General features: G+C 43.3%; 1 protein-coding gene and 1 long non-coding RNA gene across 2 annotated transcripts in view; both read left to right on the plus strand.

Moving 5' to 3' along the window:
- The window catches only part of LOC139767227 (uncharacterized), a 191,158-nt gene that overhangs the window by 146,851 nt on the left and 23,975 nt on the right, over positions 1–20,332 (plus strand). The window lies entirely within an intron of this gene.
- LOC139767226 (cysteine dioxygenase type 1) overlaps positions 1–20,332 on the plus strand; it is a 130,362-nt gene that overhangs the window by 101,337 nt on the left and 8,693 nt on the right. Inside the window, exons 2-4 of the mRNA XM_071696369.1 lie at positions 8,587–8,704; positions 14,628–14,763; positions 19,773–19,942. Coding sequence (XP_071552470.1) covers positions 8,587–8,704; positions 14,628–14,763; positions 19,773–19,942 — 424 coding nt within the window. The remainder of the gene's footprint in view (positions 1–8,586; positions 8,705–14,627; positions 14,764–19,772; positions 19,943–20,332) is intronic.

Raw genomic sequence — 20,332 nt, forward strand, 5'->3', positions numbered from 1 at the left:
ACACTCAGTCTCTATCTGTCATGTGTAATGCACCGAAGCCACAGCTCCCTTTCCACTTCCAGACCCCACAGACCTTTCCATGGTTTAACCCAGACGCTTCATATGCCCTGGTTCAGTCCATTGACAGCCCGTCGACCCAGGTATACCACATCGTTCCAATTCAGTCTATTCCTTGCACGCCTTTCACCCTCCTGTATGTTTAGGCCCTGATCGCTCAAAATCTTTTTCACTCCATTCTTCCATCTCCAATTTGGTCTCCCGCTTCCCCTTCTTCCCTCCACCTCTTTGTCAATCTTTTCCCACCCATTCTCTCCATATGACCAAACCATTTCAACACACCCTCCTCTGCTCTCTCAACCACACTCATTTTATTACCACACATCTCTCTTACCCTTTCATTACTTGGTCGATCAAACCGCCTCACACCACATACTGTCCTCAAACATCTCATTTCCAGCACATCCACCCTCCTCCGTACAACCGTATCTATAGCCCACGTCTCGCAACCATATTACGTTGTTGGAACCACTATTCCTTCAAACGTACCCATTTTTGCTGTCCGAGATAACGTTCTCGCTTTTCACACATTCTTCATCGCTCCCAGAACCTTCGCCTCCTCCCCCGCCCTGTGACTCACTTCCGCTTCCATGGTTTCATCCGCTGCTAAGTCCACTCCCAAATATCTGGAATATATATATATATATATATATATATATATATATATATATATATATATATATATATATATATATCCTCCCTTAAGCCAGGCACCCGTTTGATCGACCAACCCCTAAGGGTGGCCGAACAGCTGGGTTGACTGTGGACCAAAAGCCGCAACCAGGGTTCAAATCTGTGAACTCAACCCTAAGAGACCCTTGAATGCATCATGGTCTGGAACGCTAATCGATACACTGCGGAAGTCCCTTGCATTCGCATTTAGATCACCCATCATTAATACCCGGTCTCGTGCAGTAGAACTGCCGACACAGCACTTAGCTGCTCTCAAGATGCCCTTCATGATCTTTCTTCTCATGACCAGATGCATTAGCATCAATAATCACCCATCTCCCGCCACCCACTCAGTTTTACCCATATCAATCTTGAATTTACTTCTTTACTCTCTATCACACACTCCCACGTTATCTCGGAGAGCGAAAATGGTCATGTTTGAAGGAATAGTTGTTCTAACAATGTGATATGGTTGCGAGGCATGGCTATAGGTAGGGTTGTACGGAGGAGGGTGGATGTGTTGGAAATGAAATGTTTGAGGACAATTTGTAGTGAGGTGGTTTGATCGAGGAAGTAATGAAAGGGTGAGAGAGATGTGTGGTAATAAAAAGCGTGTTGTTGAGTGAGCGGAAAAGGCTGTGTCGAAATGGCTTGAACATATGGAGAGATTGAGTGAGGAAAGGTTGATAAATAGAATATATGTGTCAGAGGTGGAGGGAACAAGGAGAAACGGGAGACCAAATTGGAGGTGGAAGGATGGAGAGAAAAAAATTTGAGCGATCAGGGCCCGTTTATACAGGAGGTTGAAAGGCGTGCGCGGAATAGAGTGAATTGGAACGATGTGTTATGCTGGGGTCGACGTGCCACCAGTGGACTGAACTAGGGCACAAGATATGTCTGGGGTAAACTATGGAAAGGTTTGTGGGGCCTGGATGTGGATAAGGAGCTGTGGTTTCGGTGCATTAAACATGACAGCTAGAGAATGAGTCTGAGCAGATGTGGCTTTTCTTTGTTTTCTGGTGCTACCCCACTGACGCAGGGGCGGCCATTGGTGTGGCGAAGAGAAGAAAATGTGTATGTTATCTTTTTTCTTCCCCTTTGTGATGTTTCCTATGGGGCTGGGTGGCGTCGGAAATGGATGAAGGCGAGAAGTATGAATATGTACATGATGATATATGTAAATGCATGTGTGTTTATATATGTATATAGATGTAAATGTATGTGCTTGTGCGTGTATGGATATTTGTGTGTATGTCTTTCTTCGTTAGGTTCCTGGCGCTGCGTCGCTAACGTGGGAAACGTCGATCAAGTACGAAAATAATTTTGATAGGTCCGGATGCGAAGCGAAGCCTGGAGGGTAACGTTTCACTTGACCTTTGCTCACTACATATTCGTCACTGTTTAAAAGGGATAGTTGTTAATGTTGGGTATTCTAGATGGTATTTAACCATGGCCTGTTAAGGCCTTCGTGCTGGTATTGCCTTTTCTTGCTTTCCACCTGGCGGTTTCGACCCAGCATGAGATAACCTAGTGTCTATCACTTGGCACCGATATCTGTTTCTTCATCCTCCCCTTTACTCTCTCTCTCTCTCTCTCTCTCTCTCTCTCTCTCTCTCTCTCTCTCTCTCTCATGGGCCACATATGTGGCGTGCGTGCCGTCTTAGGATTATTTTTTAACACCTGCGCAAAGTGTTTAAAAATTTTTCGGTTGGTGAAGTAGCTTGACACTGACGGCAGTTAAGTAAGCCTAAAGCCCAAACAACCATCTCTCCTTCCCAAGGAAGTGCTGAGGACCTCCTGTCAGGGTGCGTAATAGTCTTTTATACAACTGAGTGATAATAAGTCCACCACCTGTGTTGGTAAGGTGGAGCTGGTGCAATCAGTTCTCTGTACACAAGCAAATGAAATGGGTTGCATATTTCGGTGACTTAAAGTGTAATTATCTTTCTGTTAGGGATCAGGAAATCTAGGATGATCCACCCGTCAGACTGTACAGCGCTGTACTGAACTTAAAGTGTAGTGGTCATTGCTGACGTAACTGTTAAAGGTAAGGACGTAATACTGTTCATCGTAAACGTATTAGTTTTTTAGTCATTGGGTTTGGAATCTTAAAAGTTAATCTTATCGGAGGACAGATACTCTGTTATCTAGTATAATCAGCAGCGTGGGGGTGCACAGGGACGTAAAATGTAAACAAATCTCTCTAAAGTGCTATTTATGCCAAGCGTATCTGTGTGTAGTCATCACTTGTGTGTCGGTTCATATGTTCTTTGTACATTGCGAGGATGATGAGGATTTACTAGGAATCTCTCAGTTTTAGTTCATACTATATTTAGTTCGTTTAATGTGGCGGATGATTGTACTTTACAGCAGTTAAATTGTTACGCTGACATATGTAATGGGTAATTACTTCTAAGAAAGGTCACTATGTTAACCCAACCACTTCAGCGCTATCTGTTTGGACTTCGTGCTGTTTTATAATGAACAAATCGGAAACCCACAAATTATATATATGTATATATATATATATATTTTTTTTTTTTCAAACTATTCGCCATTTCCCACGTTAGCGAGGTAGCGTTAAGAACAGAGGACTGGGCCTTTTTTGGAATATCCTCACCTGGCCCCCTCTGTTCCTTCTTTTGGAAAATTAAAAAAAAAAACGAGAGGGGAGGATTTCCAGCCCCCCTGCTCCCTCCCCTTTTAGTCGCCTTCTACGACACGCAGGGAATACGTGGGAAGTATTCTTAATCCCCTATCCCCTATCTTAATCCCCTATATATATATATATATATATATATATATATATATATATATATATATATATATATATGTGTGTGTGTGTGTGTGTCAGTAATATACGAATCGAATAACTGATGAATTAAGGTATAATGTGTAAGGTTACATATGTGAATAGGCTTTTGCTTAACCTAAACAATGGAGAACAATAGATAGTACACATTTTTTTTGGGTAGGCTCTTGGTCAACCCAAACAGTGGAGAACAGTAGATTCTACGCACATTTCATTTTGGCAAGAAGACTTGATAAAAGAAGAAAAAAAATATTGAGTGTTCTACCACTATCACGCATGAAATAGTCTCAGCAGGGATATATTGTCTCAAAAGTAATTTCAGTCACTTACCACTATCAACAGGGCTCTCCTCTGTCTCATACGACCTTCCTCCTTTTTATTAACGATTAACTTTCTTCAACAAATGCACTCAGACACTGACGACTCAGTTCTGCATTCCTCCTCTTCTTTCAGATCCGCTTCGTCGTCGTCTCTTTCGTTTTAGGCAAAACTTGGAGAGAATATATTATGGTTTAAGAAGTTAAGTTTAACGCCTCTAAAAATCCAGTTGCTGATCAGATCGCCTCTCCCTCAATTTTGCCATCTCTTTCAATGGATCAGTAAACACAACCCAGATAAATGATGACCTTCTTTGGCATCAGTAGAGCTTCTGCTGACCTATCCTGGGAGTCTCACGTTATGCAAATGGCAAAGTCTGCCTCTTAAGAAACTGGAGTCCTGATCAGATGCCGGAAAATCATAGCTGACCATATACAAATGATTGATCCTTTTTTGAATGGGGTTCAACCCCTCGCATCTGAGTAGGATCTAGCGATGAATGCTTATTAGACAGGGTCGAATCCACATTAATTTGTCTTATCACGTATTTCACACAGTCTGACCAAGCGCTTGAACTCTTCCGTTCCTCCTCCTTTAAACATGGGGTTTCTGTTCCAGTTACTTTGTTTGTGTGCCAGTAGCTTGACCGAATGATATTTGCTAAACACTTAGGTCACATCATTAGCCGTTGGCCTTTGGCATTTTAAAGGTGGGCCGCTGTGATGACTGACTTTCCCTGCACTGCGGCGAAGCTTTGGAACTCTCTACCACTTCATCCCTCCTAACGTCTACGAGCTGACCTGTTCGTAAATGGCAGATTATATATATATCCCTGGGGATAGGGGAGGAAGAATACTTCCCACGTATTCCCTGCGTGTCGTAGAAGGCGACTAAAAGGGGAGGGAGCGGGGGGCTGGAAATCCTCCCCTCTCGTTTCTTTTTTTTTTTTTTCAATTTTCCAAAAGAAGGAACAGAGAAGGGGGCCAGGTGAGGATATTCCCTCAAAGGCCCAGTCCTCTGTTCTTTACGCTACCTCGCTAATGCGGGAAAGGCGAATAGTTTGAAAGAAAGATATATATATATATATATATATATATATATATATATATATATATATATATATATATATATATATATATATATATGAAATGTAAATGTGCTGAGAGGTGCAACTGGAGGGATGTCTGATCATTATCTTGTGGAGGCTAAGGTGAAGATTTGTATGGGTTTTCAGAAAGGAAGAGTGAATGTTGGAGTGAAGAGGGTGGTTAGAGTAAGTGAGCTTGGGAAGGAGACTTGTGTGAGGAAGTACCAGGAGAGACTGAGTACAGAATGGAAAAAGGTGAGAACAATGGAAGTAAGGGGAGTGGGGGAGGAATGGGATGTATTTAGGGAATCAGTGATGGATTGCGCAAAAGATGCTTGTGGCATGAGAAGCGTGGGAAGTGGGTTGATTAGAAAGGGTAGTGAGTGGTGGGATGAAGAAGTAAGATTATTAGTGAAAGAGAAGAGAGAGGCATTTGGACGATTTTTGCAGGGAAAAAATGCAATTGAGTGGGAGATGTATAAAAGAAAGAGACAGGAGGTCAAGAGAAAGGTGCAAGAGGTGAAAAAGAGGGCAAATGAGAGTTGGGATGAGAGAGTATCATTAAATTTTAGGGAGAATAAAAGATGTTCTGGAAGGAGGTAAATAAAGTGCGTAAGACAAGGGAGCAAATGGGAACTTCAGTGAAGGGCGCAAATGGGGAGGTGATAACAAGTAGTGGTGATGTGAGAAGGAGATAGAGTGAGTATTTTGAAGGTTTGTTGAATGTGTTTGATGATAGAGTGGCAGATATAGGGTGTTTTGGTCGAGGTGGTGTGCAAAGTGAGAGGGTTGGGTAAAATGATTTGGTAAACAGAGAAGAGGTAGTAAAAGCTTTGCGAAAGATGAAAGCCGGCAAGGCAGCAGGTTTGGATGGTATTGCAGTGGAATTGATTAAAAAAGGGGGTGACTGTATTGTTGACTGGTTGGTAAGGTTATTTAATGCATGTATGACTCATGGTGAGGTGCCTGAGGATTGGCGGAATGCGTGCATAGTGCCATTGTACAAGGGCAAAGGGGATAAGAGTGAGTGCTCAAATTACAGAGGTATAAGTTTGTTGAGTATTCCTGGTAAATTATATGGGAGGGTATTGATTGAGAGGGTGAAGGTATGTACAGCGCATCAGATTGGGGAAGGGCAGTGTGGTTTCAGAAGTGGTAGAGGATGTGTGGATCAGGTGTTTGCTTTGAAGAATGTATGTGAGAAATACTTAGAAAAGCAGATGGATTTGTATGTAGCATTTATGGATCTGGAGAAGGCATATGATAGAGTTGATAGAGATGCTCTGTGGAAGGTATTAAGAATATATGGTGTGGGAGGCAAGTTGTTAGAAGCAGTGAAAAGTTTTTATCGAGGATGTAAGGCATGTGTACGTGTAGGAAGAGAGGAAAGTGATTGGTTCTCAGTGAATGTAGGTTTGCGGCAGGGGTGTGTGATGTCTCCATGGTTGTTTAATTTGTTTATGGATGGGGTTGTTAGGGAGGTGAATGCAAGAGTTTTGGAAGGAGGGGCAAGTATGAAGTCTGTTGTGGATGAGAGAGCTTGGGAAGTGAGTCAGTTGTTGTTCGCTGATGATACAGCGCTGGTGGCTGATTCATGTAAGAAACTGCAGAAGCTGGTGACTGAGTTTGGTAAAGTGTGTGAAAGAAGAAAGTTAAGAGTAAATGTGAATAAGAGCAAGGTTATTAGGTACAGTAGGGTTGAGGGTCAAGTCAATTGGGAGGTAAGTTTGAATGGAGAAAAACTGGAGGAAGTGAAGTGTTTTAGATATCTGGGAGTGGATCTGGCAGCGGATGGAACCATGGAAGCGGAAGTGGATCATAGGGTGGGGAGGGGGCGAAAATCCTGGGAGCCTTGAAGAATGTGTGGAAGTCGAGAACATTATCTCGGAAAGCAAAAATGGGTATGTTTGAAGGAATAGTGGTTCCAACAATGTTGTATGGTTGCGAGGCGTGGGCTATGGATAGAGTTGTGCGCAGGAGGGTGGATGTGCTGGAAATGAGATGTTTGAGGACAATGTGTGGTGTGAGGTGGTTTGATCGAGTAAGTAATGTAAGGGTAAGAGAGATGTGTGGAAATAAAAAGATCGTGGTTGAGAGAGCAGAAGAGGGTGTTTTGAAATGGTTTGGGCATATGGAGAGAATGAGTGAGGAAAGATTGACCAAGAGGATATATGTGTCGGAGGTGGAGGGAACGAGGAGAAGTGGGAGACCAAATTGGAGGTGGAAAGATGGAGTGAAAAAGATTTTGAGTGATCGGGGCCTGAACATGCAGGAGGGTGAAAGGCGGGCAAGGAATAGAGTGAATTGGATCGATGTGGTATACCGGGGTTGACGTGCTGTCAGTGGATTGAATCAGGGCATGTGAAGCGTCTGGGGTAAACCATGGAAAGCTGTGTGGGGCCTGGATGTGGAAAGGGAGCTGTGGTCTCGGGCATTATTGCATGACAGCTAGAGACTGCGTGTGAACGAATGAGGCCTTTGTTGTCTTTTCCTAGCGCTACCCCGCACACATGAGGGGGGAGGGGGATGGTATTCCATGTGTGGCGAGGTGGCGATGGAAATGAATAAAGGCAGACAGTGTGAATTGTGTGCATGGGTATATATGTATGTGTCTGTGTGTGTGTGTATATATGTGTACATTGAGATGTATAGGTATGTATATTTGAGTGTGTGGACGTGTGTGTATATACATGTGTATGGGGGTGGGTTGGGCCATTTCTTTCGTCTGTTTCCTTGCGCTACCTCGCAAACGCGGGACACAGCGACAAAGCAAAATAATAATAATAATAATAATAATATATATATATATATATATATATATATATATATATATATATATATATATATATATATATATATATAAATATATATATATATATATATATATATATATATATATATATATAATCACCCAAGGACTTCTTTCAAAGAAAGAGTACTGGTGTTACCCAAGGTCTGTTTCTTGGGTCTTCAGAAACCCAAGGATACGCTACTTCCTGTAGCAGGGAGATGTGGACTCCGTCGAGGAGAAAAGTTCTTTGACTAATATGTACTCCCGGTGATGCATCCTCGCCAAGGGTGACTTTTCACTCGGTGTCGCGTCGTAAAGGCGGAGTCCGGTAACATATTCCATGTGTGTGTGTGTGTGTGTGTGTGTGTGTTGCTGGACTCCGCGTGCAAGTGAGTGCACCATAAGGAAGCAGCCACCCTCAAATAAGGTTGTGTCGTCGACACTGGACAGAGAGGAGTGCTATTGTCATTAACTTTCTCACTCCAGAGAAGTCTTATCATCTCCCCTGCTGCTGAGTGAAGTGCAGCCTCAGAGCTGCAGAAGCCCCACAGAAGGGAGCCTGGATTTATATATAATATAGAGGTATACATTACTATGCTTAGTCTACCACATATACAAAGATGTATTTTTCCATCAACTACTCATCACTAATTCCATTTTCCCCTCAACTCATCATCACTAATGCCATTTTTACCATCAACTCATCATCACTAATTCCATTTTTCCATCAACTCATCATCACTAATTCCATTTTTCCATCAACTCATCACTAATTCCATTTTTCCATCAACTCATCATCACTAATTCCATTTTTCCATCTACTCATCATCACTAATTCCATTTTTCCAGGTACACGAGAAACCTGATCGACGAAGGTAATGGGAAGTTTAACCTGATGCTCCTCTGTTGGGGTCCTTCACAAACCTCCACCATCCATGACCACGCAGACGCTCACTGCTTCATGAAGGTAACGTTATATAGAGGTTATACACACACACACACACACACACACACACACACACACCTGTTTTGTAGATATTAAGATCGTTAAGAAAGTATTAAGAATTATCGAGAAATACTACTATCATATGGAGGAATTACGATTCAAAAAGACATGTAAAGAGTGTGTTGACTTTGGTGTAAGGGGAAGCAGATGTGATCCTGGTGGAGAACAAGAATGGGATACATACATGTCCATCATACTGTGATTCACTCACGTCTGAATTAGGAGGATGTGGATGACTCGCATGTAGTATAGAGGAGGGAGGGTGGTTGGCGCGTGTGGGAGGGCTTACTGGAGGAGTTGTAACTCGCAGATATCATGGTTCTGTATAACTCATGATCCACATGTGTGGGGTCACTAGAAATGCCTCCTGCGCTGGCTTCCCTCCCCCTCACACAGTTCTTCTAAGATCACTCTCCAAATCACGTTACGTGTATCTATACATTCCTCACGTTGATCTCCCTCAGCTTACTCACATATGGGTGCTGCTCCTCCTCATCGCCAAGGTAATCCAGTTATCAAAATATTTCCGGAGGGGGTGTGTCACTGTGCGTCCACAACCTGTATGTAGGCCGACGGCTGGGCATGTATAATGGAGGAGAAGTTTTTCCTGCACATCCTAGTGACGGAAGAGACTTTTTTTTCACCTACTAACGGTATGATACGTCGGACTGATATCGGAACAGGAGGGAAAAAGTTATCCGTTCACAATGGCCATTTCCCGAGAGAATATCACTTGATGTCAGCCGACGCTTAAGGGTTAAGAACGTGCTTTCCCTCGCCCTGAACTGCCACCTGGCCGGTTCACATGGTGGGAGTTGCTCCAGCAAAATACACTGGTTGGTGAACTGCTCCAGCCTTACTCTCCTACAGCTGGGGACTTTCCCAGCCACAACCTTATATTATTCTCTTAGTGACGCATCACCTTATCGCTCCTAATCGCACAGGGCCCAAATTCACACCTGGGCTGGAAGCTCTCACATGTGGGACTCTGTTGACTTCAAGGTGTGGAGTGGGTGAAGGTGGTTGACTGGCTGCAGACGTCAGGCGCGGAACCTGTGCCTTGAAACATTTGCCATGCGACTCTGGTTCGTCCCCTTCTCAGACAAGGGCCTCATAGGGCGCGATTATTCACGGGAAGCCGCCCCTGACAGCAATTCTATTATTAAAGATGGTATTTCAGGGGGTGACGTAGACTTAAAAAGGGTGATTCAGGAGATAACGTAGACTTTAAAAAAAAAAGGGTATTGCACGGGATGACACACTTACAAAGGATGTTTCAGGGAAAACATAGATTAAAAGAATGATTCACGGGATAACTTAGACTTCAAAAGGGTGTTTTAGGAGATAACACAGAAGTGAGAGAGGTATGTCAGAAGATAATATAGACAAGAATTAAAGAGCGTATTTCAGGGGGGTCACATAAAGTCATGTACCTGCTTACGCCTCCCAGTAATCCTCACTCCACTCTCAACCCACTCCAACACCACAACAAACTCTCATCATCAACATTCTCGCTCATGTTGGGGTAACGCTTAGCGTTCCTGACCGTGACGCTTTCACTAGGCCGCCCAGTGTTGAGAGCTTAAGTTCGAATCCTGGTTGCGGCATTCTGTCCACAGTCAATTCAGCTGTTCATTCAGACCTAGGGGGTTGTTTAGTAGGATAGGTACCAAGCTCAGGATAGGATATATGTATTACATGATAGTCGTTTCCCGCGTTAGTGAGGTATAGTCAGGAACAAATGAAGAAAGATACACTCCTATACACATATATGCATATACGCACATACACGAACATATGCATATACACACACCATATGCATATATACATATGTACATATCACACATGCTCGACTTCATCCATTTCCGGCACCATCCCGCCCCACAGGAAACGGCATTGCCACCCCCTGCATCAACGAGGTAGCGCCAGGAAACAGACGATGGCCACATCCGCTTACATCCATGCATGTGCTGTTATGTGTGATGCACCGAAAACACAGCTCCTTATCCACATTCAGGCCCCACAGACCTTTCCAGGGTTTACACCGAACGTTTCACATGCCATGGTTCAGTCCATTGACGGCACGTTGACCCTAGCATACCACATCGTTCCAATTTACTCTATTCCGTGCACGACTTTCACCCTCCTGCATGTTCAGACCCCGGATCGCTTAAGATCTTCTTCGCTCCATCCTTCTGCCTCCAATTTGGTCTCCTGTTTCTCCTTGTTCCCTCCACTTCTGACACGTATATATTCTTTCTTAATCTTTCCTAACTCATTCTCTCCATATGTCCAAACCATTTCAGCACACCTCCGTCTGCTCTCTCAACTACACTCTTTTTATTATCACACATCTCTCCTACCCTTTCATTACTTACTTGATCAAACTACCTCACTCCACATACTGTCCTCAAACATTTCATTTCCAGCACATCCAACCTCCTCCGTACAACCTTACCTATAATCCATGCCTCGCAACCATATAATATTATTGGAACTATCATTCCTTCAAACATACCATTTTTGCTTTTCGAGATAACGTTCTGTCTTTCCACACATTCTTCACCGTTCCCAGAATCTTCGCCCCCTCCCCACCCCTATGTCTCGCTTCCGCTTCCATGGTTCCATTTGCTGCCAAGTCTACTCCTACATATCTAAATCACGTCGCTTCCTCCAGTTTTTCTCCATTCAAACTTACATCCCAAATATCTTGTCCTTTACCCCTGGTGAACCTAATGACCTTGCTTTTATTCACATTTACTCTCAACTTTCTTCTTTCACACACACTTCCAAACTCAGTCACCAACTTCTGCAGTTTTTCTCTTGAATCAGTTTCCATTGCTGTATCATCAACAACTGTCTCACTCTCCAGGCCCTCTCATCCCCAACAGACTGCAAATTCGCCCCGCTCTCGAAGACTTGTGCGTTTATCCTCCTCACCACCACATCCATTAACAAATTAAACAACCATAGTGACATCACACCCCCCTACCGCAGACCGACCTTCACTTGGAACTATTGTCTCTTCTCGCTCACACGCCTTAAACCCTTAATAAAACTTCTCATTGCTTCTAGCAGTTTCCCTCCCACACCATATACTTTTAAGACCTTCCACAAAGCATCTCTACCCTATCATATGCCTTCTCCAGATACATAAATGCCATATACAGATCCGTCTGTATTTTTAAGTATTTATCGCATATCTTCTTCAAGGCAAACACCTTATCCACACATCCCTTACCACTTCTAAAACCATACTGCTCCTACCCAATCTGATGCTCTTTACATGCCTTTTACCTGGCATACTCAACAAACGTATGCCTCTGTAGTTTGAACACTCACCCTTATCCCTTTTACCCTTTATACATTGGCACTATACATGCATTCCGCCAATCCTCATGCACTTGACCATGATCCATACATACACTGAATATCCTTACCAACCAATCAACAACGCAGTCACCTCCTTTATTGATAAGTTCAGCTGCAATACCATCAGCTCCCGCCCCTTTTTCGCATTTCATCTTCCGCAGAGCTTTCACCACCTCTTCTCTCTTCACTAAACCACTTTCCATGACTCTCTCACTTCGCATACCGCCTCGACCAAAACACCCTGCATCTGCCACTCTATCATTAAATACATTCAACAGTCCTTCAGAATACTCGCTCTATATCCTCCTCTCTCCATCATTGCCTGTTATCACTTCCCCTTTTCGCCCCCTTCACCGATGTTTCCATTTGTTCTGCTGTTTTTCGCACATTATTTGCCTCCTTCCAAGACATCTTTTTATTCTCCCTAAGGTTTAATGATGCTCTCTCGCCCTAACTTTAGTTTGCCCTCTTTTTCGTCCCCTGCACCTTCCTCTTGACCTCCTGTCTCTTTCTCTTTTACGTTTCCCAATCATTTTTACCTTTTCCTTGTAAGTACCTCCCAAGCGCCTCTCATTGATGTTTTGCTAGCATCCCACCACTCACAACCCTTTCTAATCTGCCCACCATATGTATCTCTTGCACGTGCCACCACTGTTTCCTTAAATACCTCCCATTCCTCACCCACTTCCCTCACTTCATATGCTCTCACCTTTTGCCATGATACACTCAATCTCTCCTGGTGTTTCTTCACACAAGTTTCCTTTCCAAGCTCACTTACTCTCACCACTCTCTTCTTCCCGACATTGTCTCCTCTTTTTCGAATCTCTCCAAAGCTTTACCCTCGCCTCCACAAGATAGTGATTAAACTTTCCTCCAGCTGCCCGACCTCTTAGCCAAATTTACATCCAAAGGTCTCTCTTTTACACGTCTGTCATTGAGTATGTAATCTAATAATGCCGTTGACCATCCCTCCTACTTACTATCCCATCAACTAGATAGCAGCATCTTGTTCCTTATGGGCCTGTCTTTAGACCATCCGAGACCATCGCAGAGATGACATCATGGACCCATTCACTCCTGTTCGTCCTGCAGTACAGAATTCTCTCGGATCGTGTGTTGACGAGACGTTATATACATATGTTTAATATCCACAGTCACTGAGCAGCTAGTGATTGTCTTGATGCTCTGTTTTGTGTGGTTTGCAGCTTTTTTGTACTGGCTTTAAGGGTGGGTGACCAGGCAGGGGAGGCGTAGTGTGAAGCTGATCAAATGAATTGTTTGTAGAGGATTCTGTGAGACTCGCAGATGACTCCTAGCAAAGCTTAACTTTCATGGAACAGGGGATTACTGCTTCAGTGGATCTCAGATTCCCTTGTAAATTGAGAACAGCTGGTTGATCTCTGTGGCTCTCACTCCTCCCTCTCTGTAACTTCAGGGGTAACCCTAAAGAATTATCTTAAAGGCCTCAACTTTTCTTAGCTTATGTGTACGACATCCCACTATTACTTTTGTGATAGAGATGCTTGCCTTCGACTAGAAAGTGATTTGCATATGCTTAGATAATATCATACATGGAGCAAACACCTTTCTAATCTAACAAATGGTATCATATCTATTTCAGCCTGTCTCACATTCCATTACAAAGGTCCCTTGCCTACCACGGTTTTGTCAGTCACTGTTTTAAGTATAATACACTTATAGAGTAATGTATGCCATTTTACCAACTACAGTATCAAGTGTTTGAGTATCGACGTTTTTCTTGTGGCACCACCAGAATTTTATCCATGCACCGGGCGAGTGTCCTGTGGCCGCAAGCTACTTGTGGCCAGCCCGGCAGACCACCACACATATGAAGGGTCTTCACACACACAACAGTATCGATAGAATAGAAACCACTGGAAACATAACCACAAGATTTATTGTACAATGTTGTGGACACACTTTACATATCACCCTGATTAAGCGAGTCTTGATTCCACAGTTGTACCTTAAGAAAACAAACATCTAAACAACACAGTCTATTTAGAATTTCAAATTCAGTGATGCAAACAACTACTCTAACCTTGTTGCAGTCTTGCGATCCAGCACAAGACAGCCACAGTGTATCAGAAAAGTATTGATGTTCCTACGCTGTTCTTTCTTCCCCTGTGCTCTCGTCTCCCAACTGACATAACTGATAGCCTCTCTCTTGCATCACTTAGGATGTGGATCATCAACCATTATAATGACCTTGATTCCCCTGCCGTAAACCTTCCACTGCCCCTGCATGTGCATACTTCTCGCTTATGATACTGGCGAGGTAACCAGTCCTTTCCAAGACCGTAAAACTTAAGCAGGAACACGAGAGAAACATTGAGGGAATATAGTGGTCAGTGTGATGACAAGAGCTGTGTACAAGTACTGATAGAATATTCTGTGGCATGACCTACTCTCTTCTAACAAGAAGTGATCAAAGTGTAATTCTATTGAGTGTTTACGTTCAGTCTACTAAAGTCACTCTCACTGTTTGCAGATGTTGTCTGGATCACTACAAGAAGTACGGTTCGATTGGCCAAAGGATTACCGGCCAGAGACCCAGAATGAACCGAGTGAAATGCTGGAGATAGACAGGAATGTGCTCAAACTCAATGATGTCTGCTATATAAATGGTACGTTGTCGTATAACTGTTACTTGCCAGGAGTATTCCTTAATCCCTTGTGTGCATTATGTGTCCACAGAATGTTGCTTTTCTGAAAAAGTATTTATGATCACGTTCTTCTTTATCAAAAATCATATGGGAGGAAAGAATACTATCCATAATGTTTTACCTTTTGGTCTATACCGTGGTGGGTTGGTATTCTAACGATTGGTCCACGAAGAAACATACTGACACGCCACGCGGTAAGGCCGGGGTTCGAATCCTTGGCTCCTGGAGGTAAATCGCTATCATCTATTCCATGTGTTCAGTACGGTGAAAAAAAATGGATAATACTACCCACGTATCTCATGTGTGTCGCAGGGGACTGAAAGGGGTGGTAGGACAAGTGGTTGGAAAACCTCCCCTCCTGTATTATACTTTCCATAAGTAGGAGTAGAGAAAGGAAGGGCTCAGTCACCTGTTCCTGACGCTACCTTGTTAAGGTAGAAAATGGTGAATAAGTATGGAAAAAGATAGTAGGAATATATTCCTTCCATCAGCATTTAATTTCTTTGTCATATTTTGATTCACAGATAAACTTGAGACAGAGTTACACCACAGGTATCGAGGAGCTTCGGTGATATACAGGTGACATACATGATTATGTCGACAGTTAACCCAGCTGTTCTTCCACCCCTAGGGATTGGTCGATAAAACGGATACCTGGCTCAGGCTAGGGTATATATGTAGAGAGAGAGAGAGAGAGAGAGAGAGAGAGAGAGAGAGAGAGAGAGAGAGAGAGAGAGAGAGAGAGAGAGAGAGAGTTCATGGGATGGTCTTGATTAGGGCCTCAGTTGCCCGTGACGTCTTAGCTAACATGAAATAAGATATGGACAAGAAGTTGAAAGAATACAAATAGACATCGAAGATAGGTTGCAGTGGAGGACCCAGATCTTTATGTGGTGCAGTGGACTTCGACAGTACCTCGACGATGGTGCAGGATGGTTAGGAAACGTGTGTACCGTTTAGCGTTGGCTCTCGGGCCGCCCCGGGGTCGAGCGCATGGGTTCCAAGTCCTCGTGCGGCAGTCCACCCAGCTGTTCATCATACCCTAGAGATTGATCGATGAATTGGATACCTGGCTTACTGTATATACATATATTTCTTTATTTTTATTTATTTTGCTTTGTCGCTGTCTCTCGCGTTAGCGAGGTAGCGCAAGGAAACAGACGAATGAATGGCCCAACCCACCCACATACACATGTATATACATACACGTCCACACACGCAAATATACATACCTATACATTTCCATGTACACATATATATACACACACACACAGACATATACATATATACGCATGTACATAATTCATACTGTCTGCCTTTATTTATTCCCATCGCCACCTCGGAACACATGGAATAACAACCCCCTCCCCCCTCATGTGTGCGAGGTAGCGCTAGGAAAAGACAACAAAGGCCCCATTCGTTCACACTCAGTCTTAGCTGTCACGTAATATTGCACCGAAACCACAGCTCCCTTTCCACATCCAGGCCCCACAGAACTTTCCATGGTTTACCCCAGTACTTCACATGCCCTAGTTCAATCCATTGACAGCACGTCGACCCCGGTATACCACATCGTTCCAATTCACTCTATTCCTTGCACGCCTTTCACCCTCCTGCATGTTCAGGCCCTGAGCGCTCAAAATCTTTTTCACTCCATCTTTCCACCTCCAATTTGGTCTCCCACTTCTCGTTCCCTCCACCTCTGACACATATATCCTCTTGGTCAATCTTTCCTCACTCATTCTCTCGATGTGACCAAACCATTTCAAAACACCCTCTTCTGCTCTCTCAACCACACACTTTTTATTTCCACACATCTCTCTTACCCTTACATTACTTACTCGATCAAACCACCTCACACCACATATTGTCCTCAAACATCTCATTTCCAGCTCATCCACCCTCTTGCGCACAACTCTATCCATAGCCCACGCCTCGCAACCATACAACATTGTTGGAACCACTATTCCTTCAAACATACCCATTTTTGCTTTCCGAGATAATGTTCTCGACTTCCAAACATTCTTCAAGGCTCCCAGAATTTTCGCCCCCTCCCCCACCCCATGATTCACTTCCGCTTCCATGGTTCCATCCGCTGCCAGATCCACTCCCAGATGTCTAAAACACTTTACTTCCACCAGTTTTTCTCCATTCAAACTTACCTCCCAATTGACTTGACCCTATATATATATATATATATAACCTCGCTAACGCGGGAAATGGCGAATAGTTAAAAGAAGAAAGAAGAATATATATATATATATATATATATATATATATATATATATATATATATATATATATATATATATATATATATATATCGCTAATGCCTTGATTTGGGCATTCAGTTGCCCCTGCTGTCTAATCCAACTTACAAGGAATATAGACATGAAAGTTGGTGCAACAGAGCAAATGTTGAAATGGAGGTTTGGGTGGATGAGAGAACAGGATGGAATGCTTGTGACATGGATGATATCGGCAAATAAGAGTGAATGTTGTACGAAAACACGTGGGTTAAGAAAGAAAAGTGTGAGAAAGAAGAAACCAATACGAGGTCGACAAGAGAAATTGCATATAAAAGAGAGACAAGAGACTATTCAAGCGATGATGCAGTTATGCCGAGAGAGAAAGCTGTTGTGTTAGTCTGATCACTTCTCCGAGGCAAGAAATTCTTCTTCCCATGTAATATTCGTCGTTCTGTTCACCTCAAGAATCATTTTGGTTGACGTTCAATTTTAGGGATATTGGATACAAATTGAAAAATTGCAGGGTGCGTTTTTACTCCGTTACCCGTAGATGCGGAACGCTCACACGCTGGGTTGAAGGTCTGGGGATGAATGACTGACCACGCAACTCCGAGTTACGCCCTACGCCTGCACTAATACGTCCCTGGTTACGCAGGACCCGAGTGCAAGTCTTACTAAAGGACGGGTCAGGTTGATGTTAGTCATTTTTTTATGCATGATATTAGAACTGCAGTGCCTGTCGTTCATGTCGTAATCCTCCTACCGAATATCTGGCCCTTTACGTGAGTGCTCGTAGGCCACATGGATGTGTAGAAAATAATACTCATTTCACAATACAAGTAAGTGTGAAGACGTCCAGTAGGTGATTTTTCGAGTTTTCTTTTTTCTTTGGGAATAATCTAGTTCTGTATCCGCCACTACCTAAGATTACAAGACGAGAAAGTTAGGCATAATTATGTATTTACTTTCGCATGCTGAGATCATTGTCTCTTATTTCTACTCATTTCTCTTATTATTCTTATTTCCTTCCCCCACAGATAGACTGATTATTATTTATATTATTTTTTTATTATACTTTGTCGCTGTCTCCCGCGTTTGCGAGGTAGCGCAAGGAAACAAGACGAAAGAAATGGCCCAACCCCCACCATACACATGTATATACATACGTCCACACACGCAAATATACATACCTACACAGCTTTCCATGGCTTACCCCAGACGCTTCACATGCCTTGATTCAATCCACTGACAGCACGTCAACCCTGGTATACCACATCGCTCCAATTCACTCTATTCCTTGCCCTCCTTTCACCCTCCTGCATGTTCAGGCCCCGATCACACAAAATCTTTTTCACTCCATCTTTCCACCTCCAATTTGGTCTCCCTCTTCTCCTTGTTCCCTCCACCTCCGACACATATATCCTCTTGGTCAATCTTTCCTCACTCATCCTCTCCATGTGCCCAAACCACTCCAAAACACCCTCTTCTGCTCTCTCAACCACGCTCTTTTTATTTCCACACATCTCTCTTACCCTTACGTTACTCACTCGATCAAACCACCTCACACCACACATTGTCCTCAAACATCTCATTTCCAGCACATCCATCCTCCTGCGCACAACTCTATCCATAGCCCACGCCTTGCAACCATACAACATTGTTGGAACCACTATTCCTTCAAACATACCCATTTTTGCTTTCCGAGATAATGTTCTCGACTTCCACACATTCTTCAAGGCCCCCAGAATTTTCACCCCCTCCCCCACCCTATGATCCACTTCCGCTTCCATGGTTCCATCCGCTGCCAGATCCACTCCCAGATATCTAAAACACTTCACTTCCTCCAGTTTTTCTCCATTCAAACTCACCTCCCAATTGACTTGACCCTCAACCCTACTGTACCTAATAACCTTGCTCTTATTCATATTTACTCTTAACTTTCTTCTTCCACACACTTTACCAAACTCGGTCACCAGCTTCTGCAGTTTCTCACATGAATCAGCCACCAGCGCTGTATCATCAGCGAACAACAACTGACTCACTTCCCAAGCTCTCTCATCCCCAACAGACTTCATACTTGCCCCTCTTTCCAAAACTCTTGCATTTACCTCCCTAACAACCCCATCCATAAACAAATTAAACAACCATGGAGACATCACACACCCCTGCCGCAAACCTACATTCACTGAGAACCAATCACTTTCCTCTCTTCCTACACGTACACTGATTATTATTCCTCGTAATAACCTGGGTGTCTAAGCAGTCTACTCATATTCAGTGTGGTCACCGTTCCCGCACAACCTTCAGGTCGCTCGTTCACTGGTCAATGTCTGGGGTACGGAAAAGAGCAGTTTTCGCTTTAATTCTGTGCCTTCCTGGTGAAGGCAGAGCCCTCTACTGATAGAATGAGAAATGGGTAGAAAAAGTATCATCGCCACATGACGATGGCAGCAGGATCTTGAGGATTGTCAGTATCATCCAGACAGTAGGAGCCAAATAAGGGTGGAAACTCGGGTCTTTTTATTTAAAACCGAATCTGACATCTTGAGAGATCTGTAATGGCAATGAAACTTCAATGCGTTAGTGAGTTGCTTTATTATACAGCATACTGTACTTTTTCATTCTTTCCCCGTACATTGTTGATCGAAGCTTTTATGATAGACTTGAGGCAAAACTTTTGCCGGATTGAGTGAATGAATAACCAGGACTTTAATTTTGCAGATTCCCTTGGACTGCATCGAGTAGAGAATGCTTCCCATTCGGAGGGGGCTGTGTCACTCCATCTCTACTGTCCACCATTTAACTGCTGTTCCATGTTTGATGAGCGTACTGGCAAAAGAACAAAGTGCCCTGTCACATTTTGGAGCAAATTTGGACAGAAGTTAGAAGTGGTAAGTAATGTGTTTTGCTATTCATCTGAAAATAGAATTCCCCCATGTATACAGTTTTAAGTGGAAGCTGATGTACTCCTGTTAACGACATGTGATTAGCTAGTGGCAGTTCAAAGTTACCCATGTAAGCACTACCATGGTTGAATCAGAATGGTAGACTTGTCTTTTAGTAATAGGATTTCTCTTCATGAGCCAGGTAGATGCCATTGTTGCCTTGCTGTCTTTCACTGAGAAATGCCTGAATACTTTTCGTCAGGAAGAACCACATCTTCAAATCAGCTTATGGTTAGCTGCAACAAGTACCTCATTTTTTGGCTGGAAAATTTGTCGCAAACTGGCGCTGATAGCCCCTACATGAACCTTAAAGACCATCAGAACTAAAGTATCTTT

This window comes from Panulirus ornatus, chromosome 59, assembly GCF_036320965.1.
Source record: "Panulirus ornatus isolate Po-2019 chromosome 59, ASM3632096v1, whole genome shotgun sequence".
Lineage (NCBI taxonomy): Eukaryota > Metazoa > Arthropoda > Malacostraca > Decapoda > Palinuridae > Panulirus > Panulirus ornatus.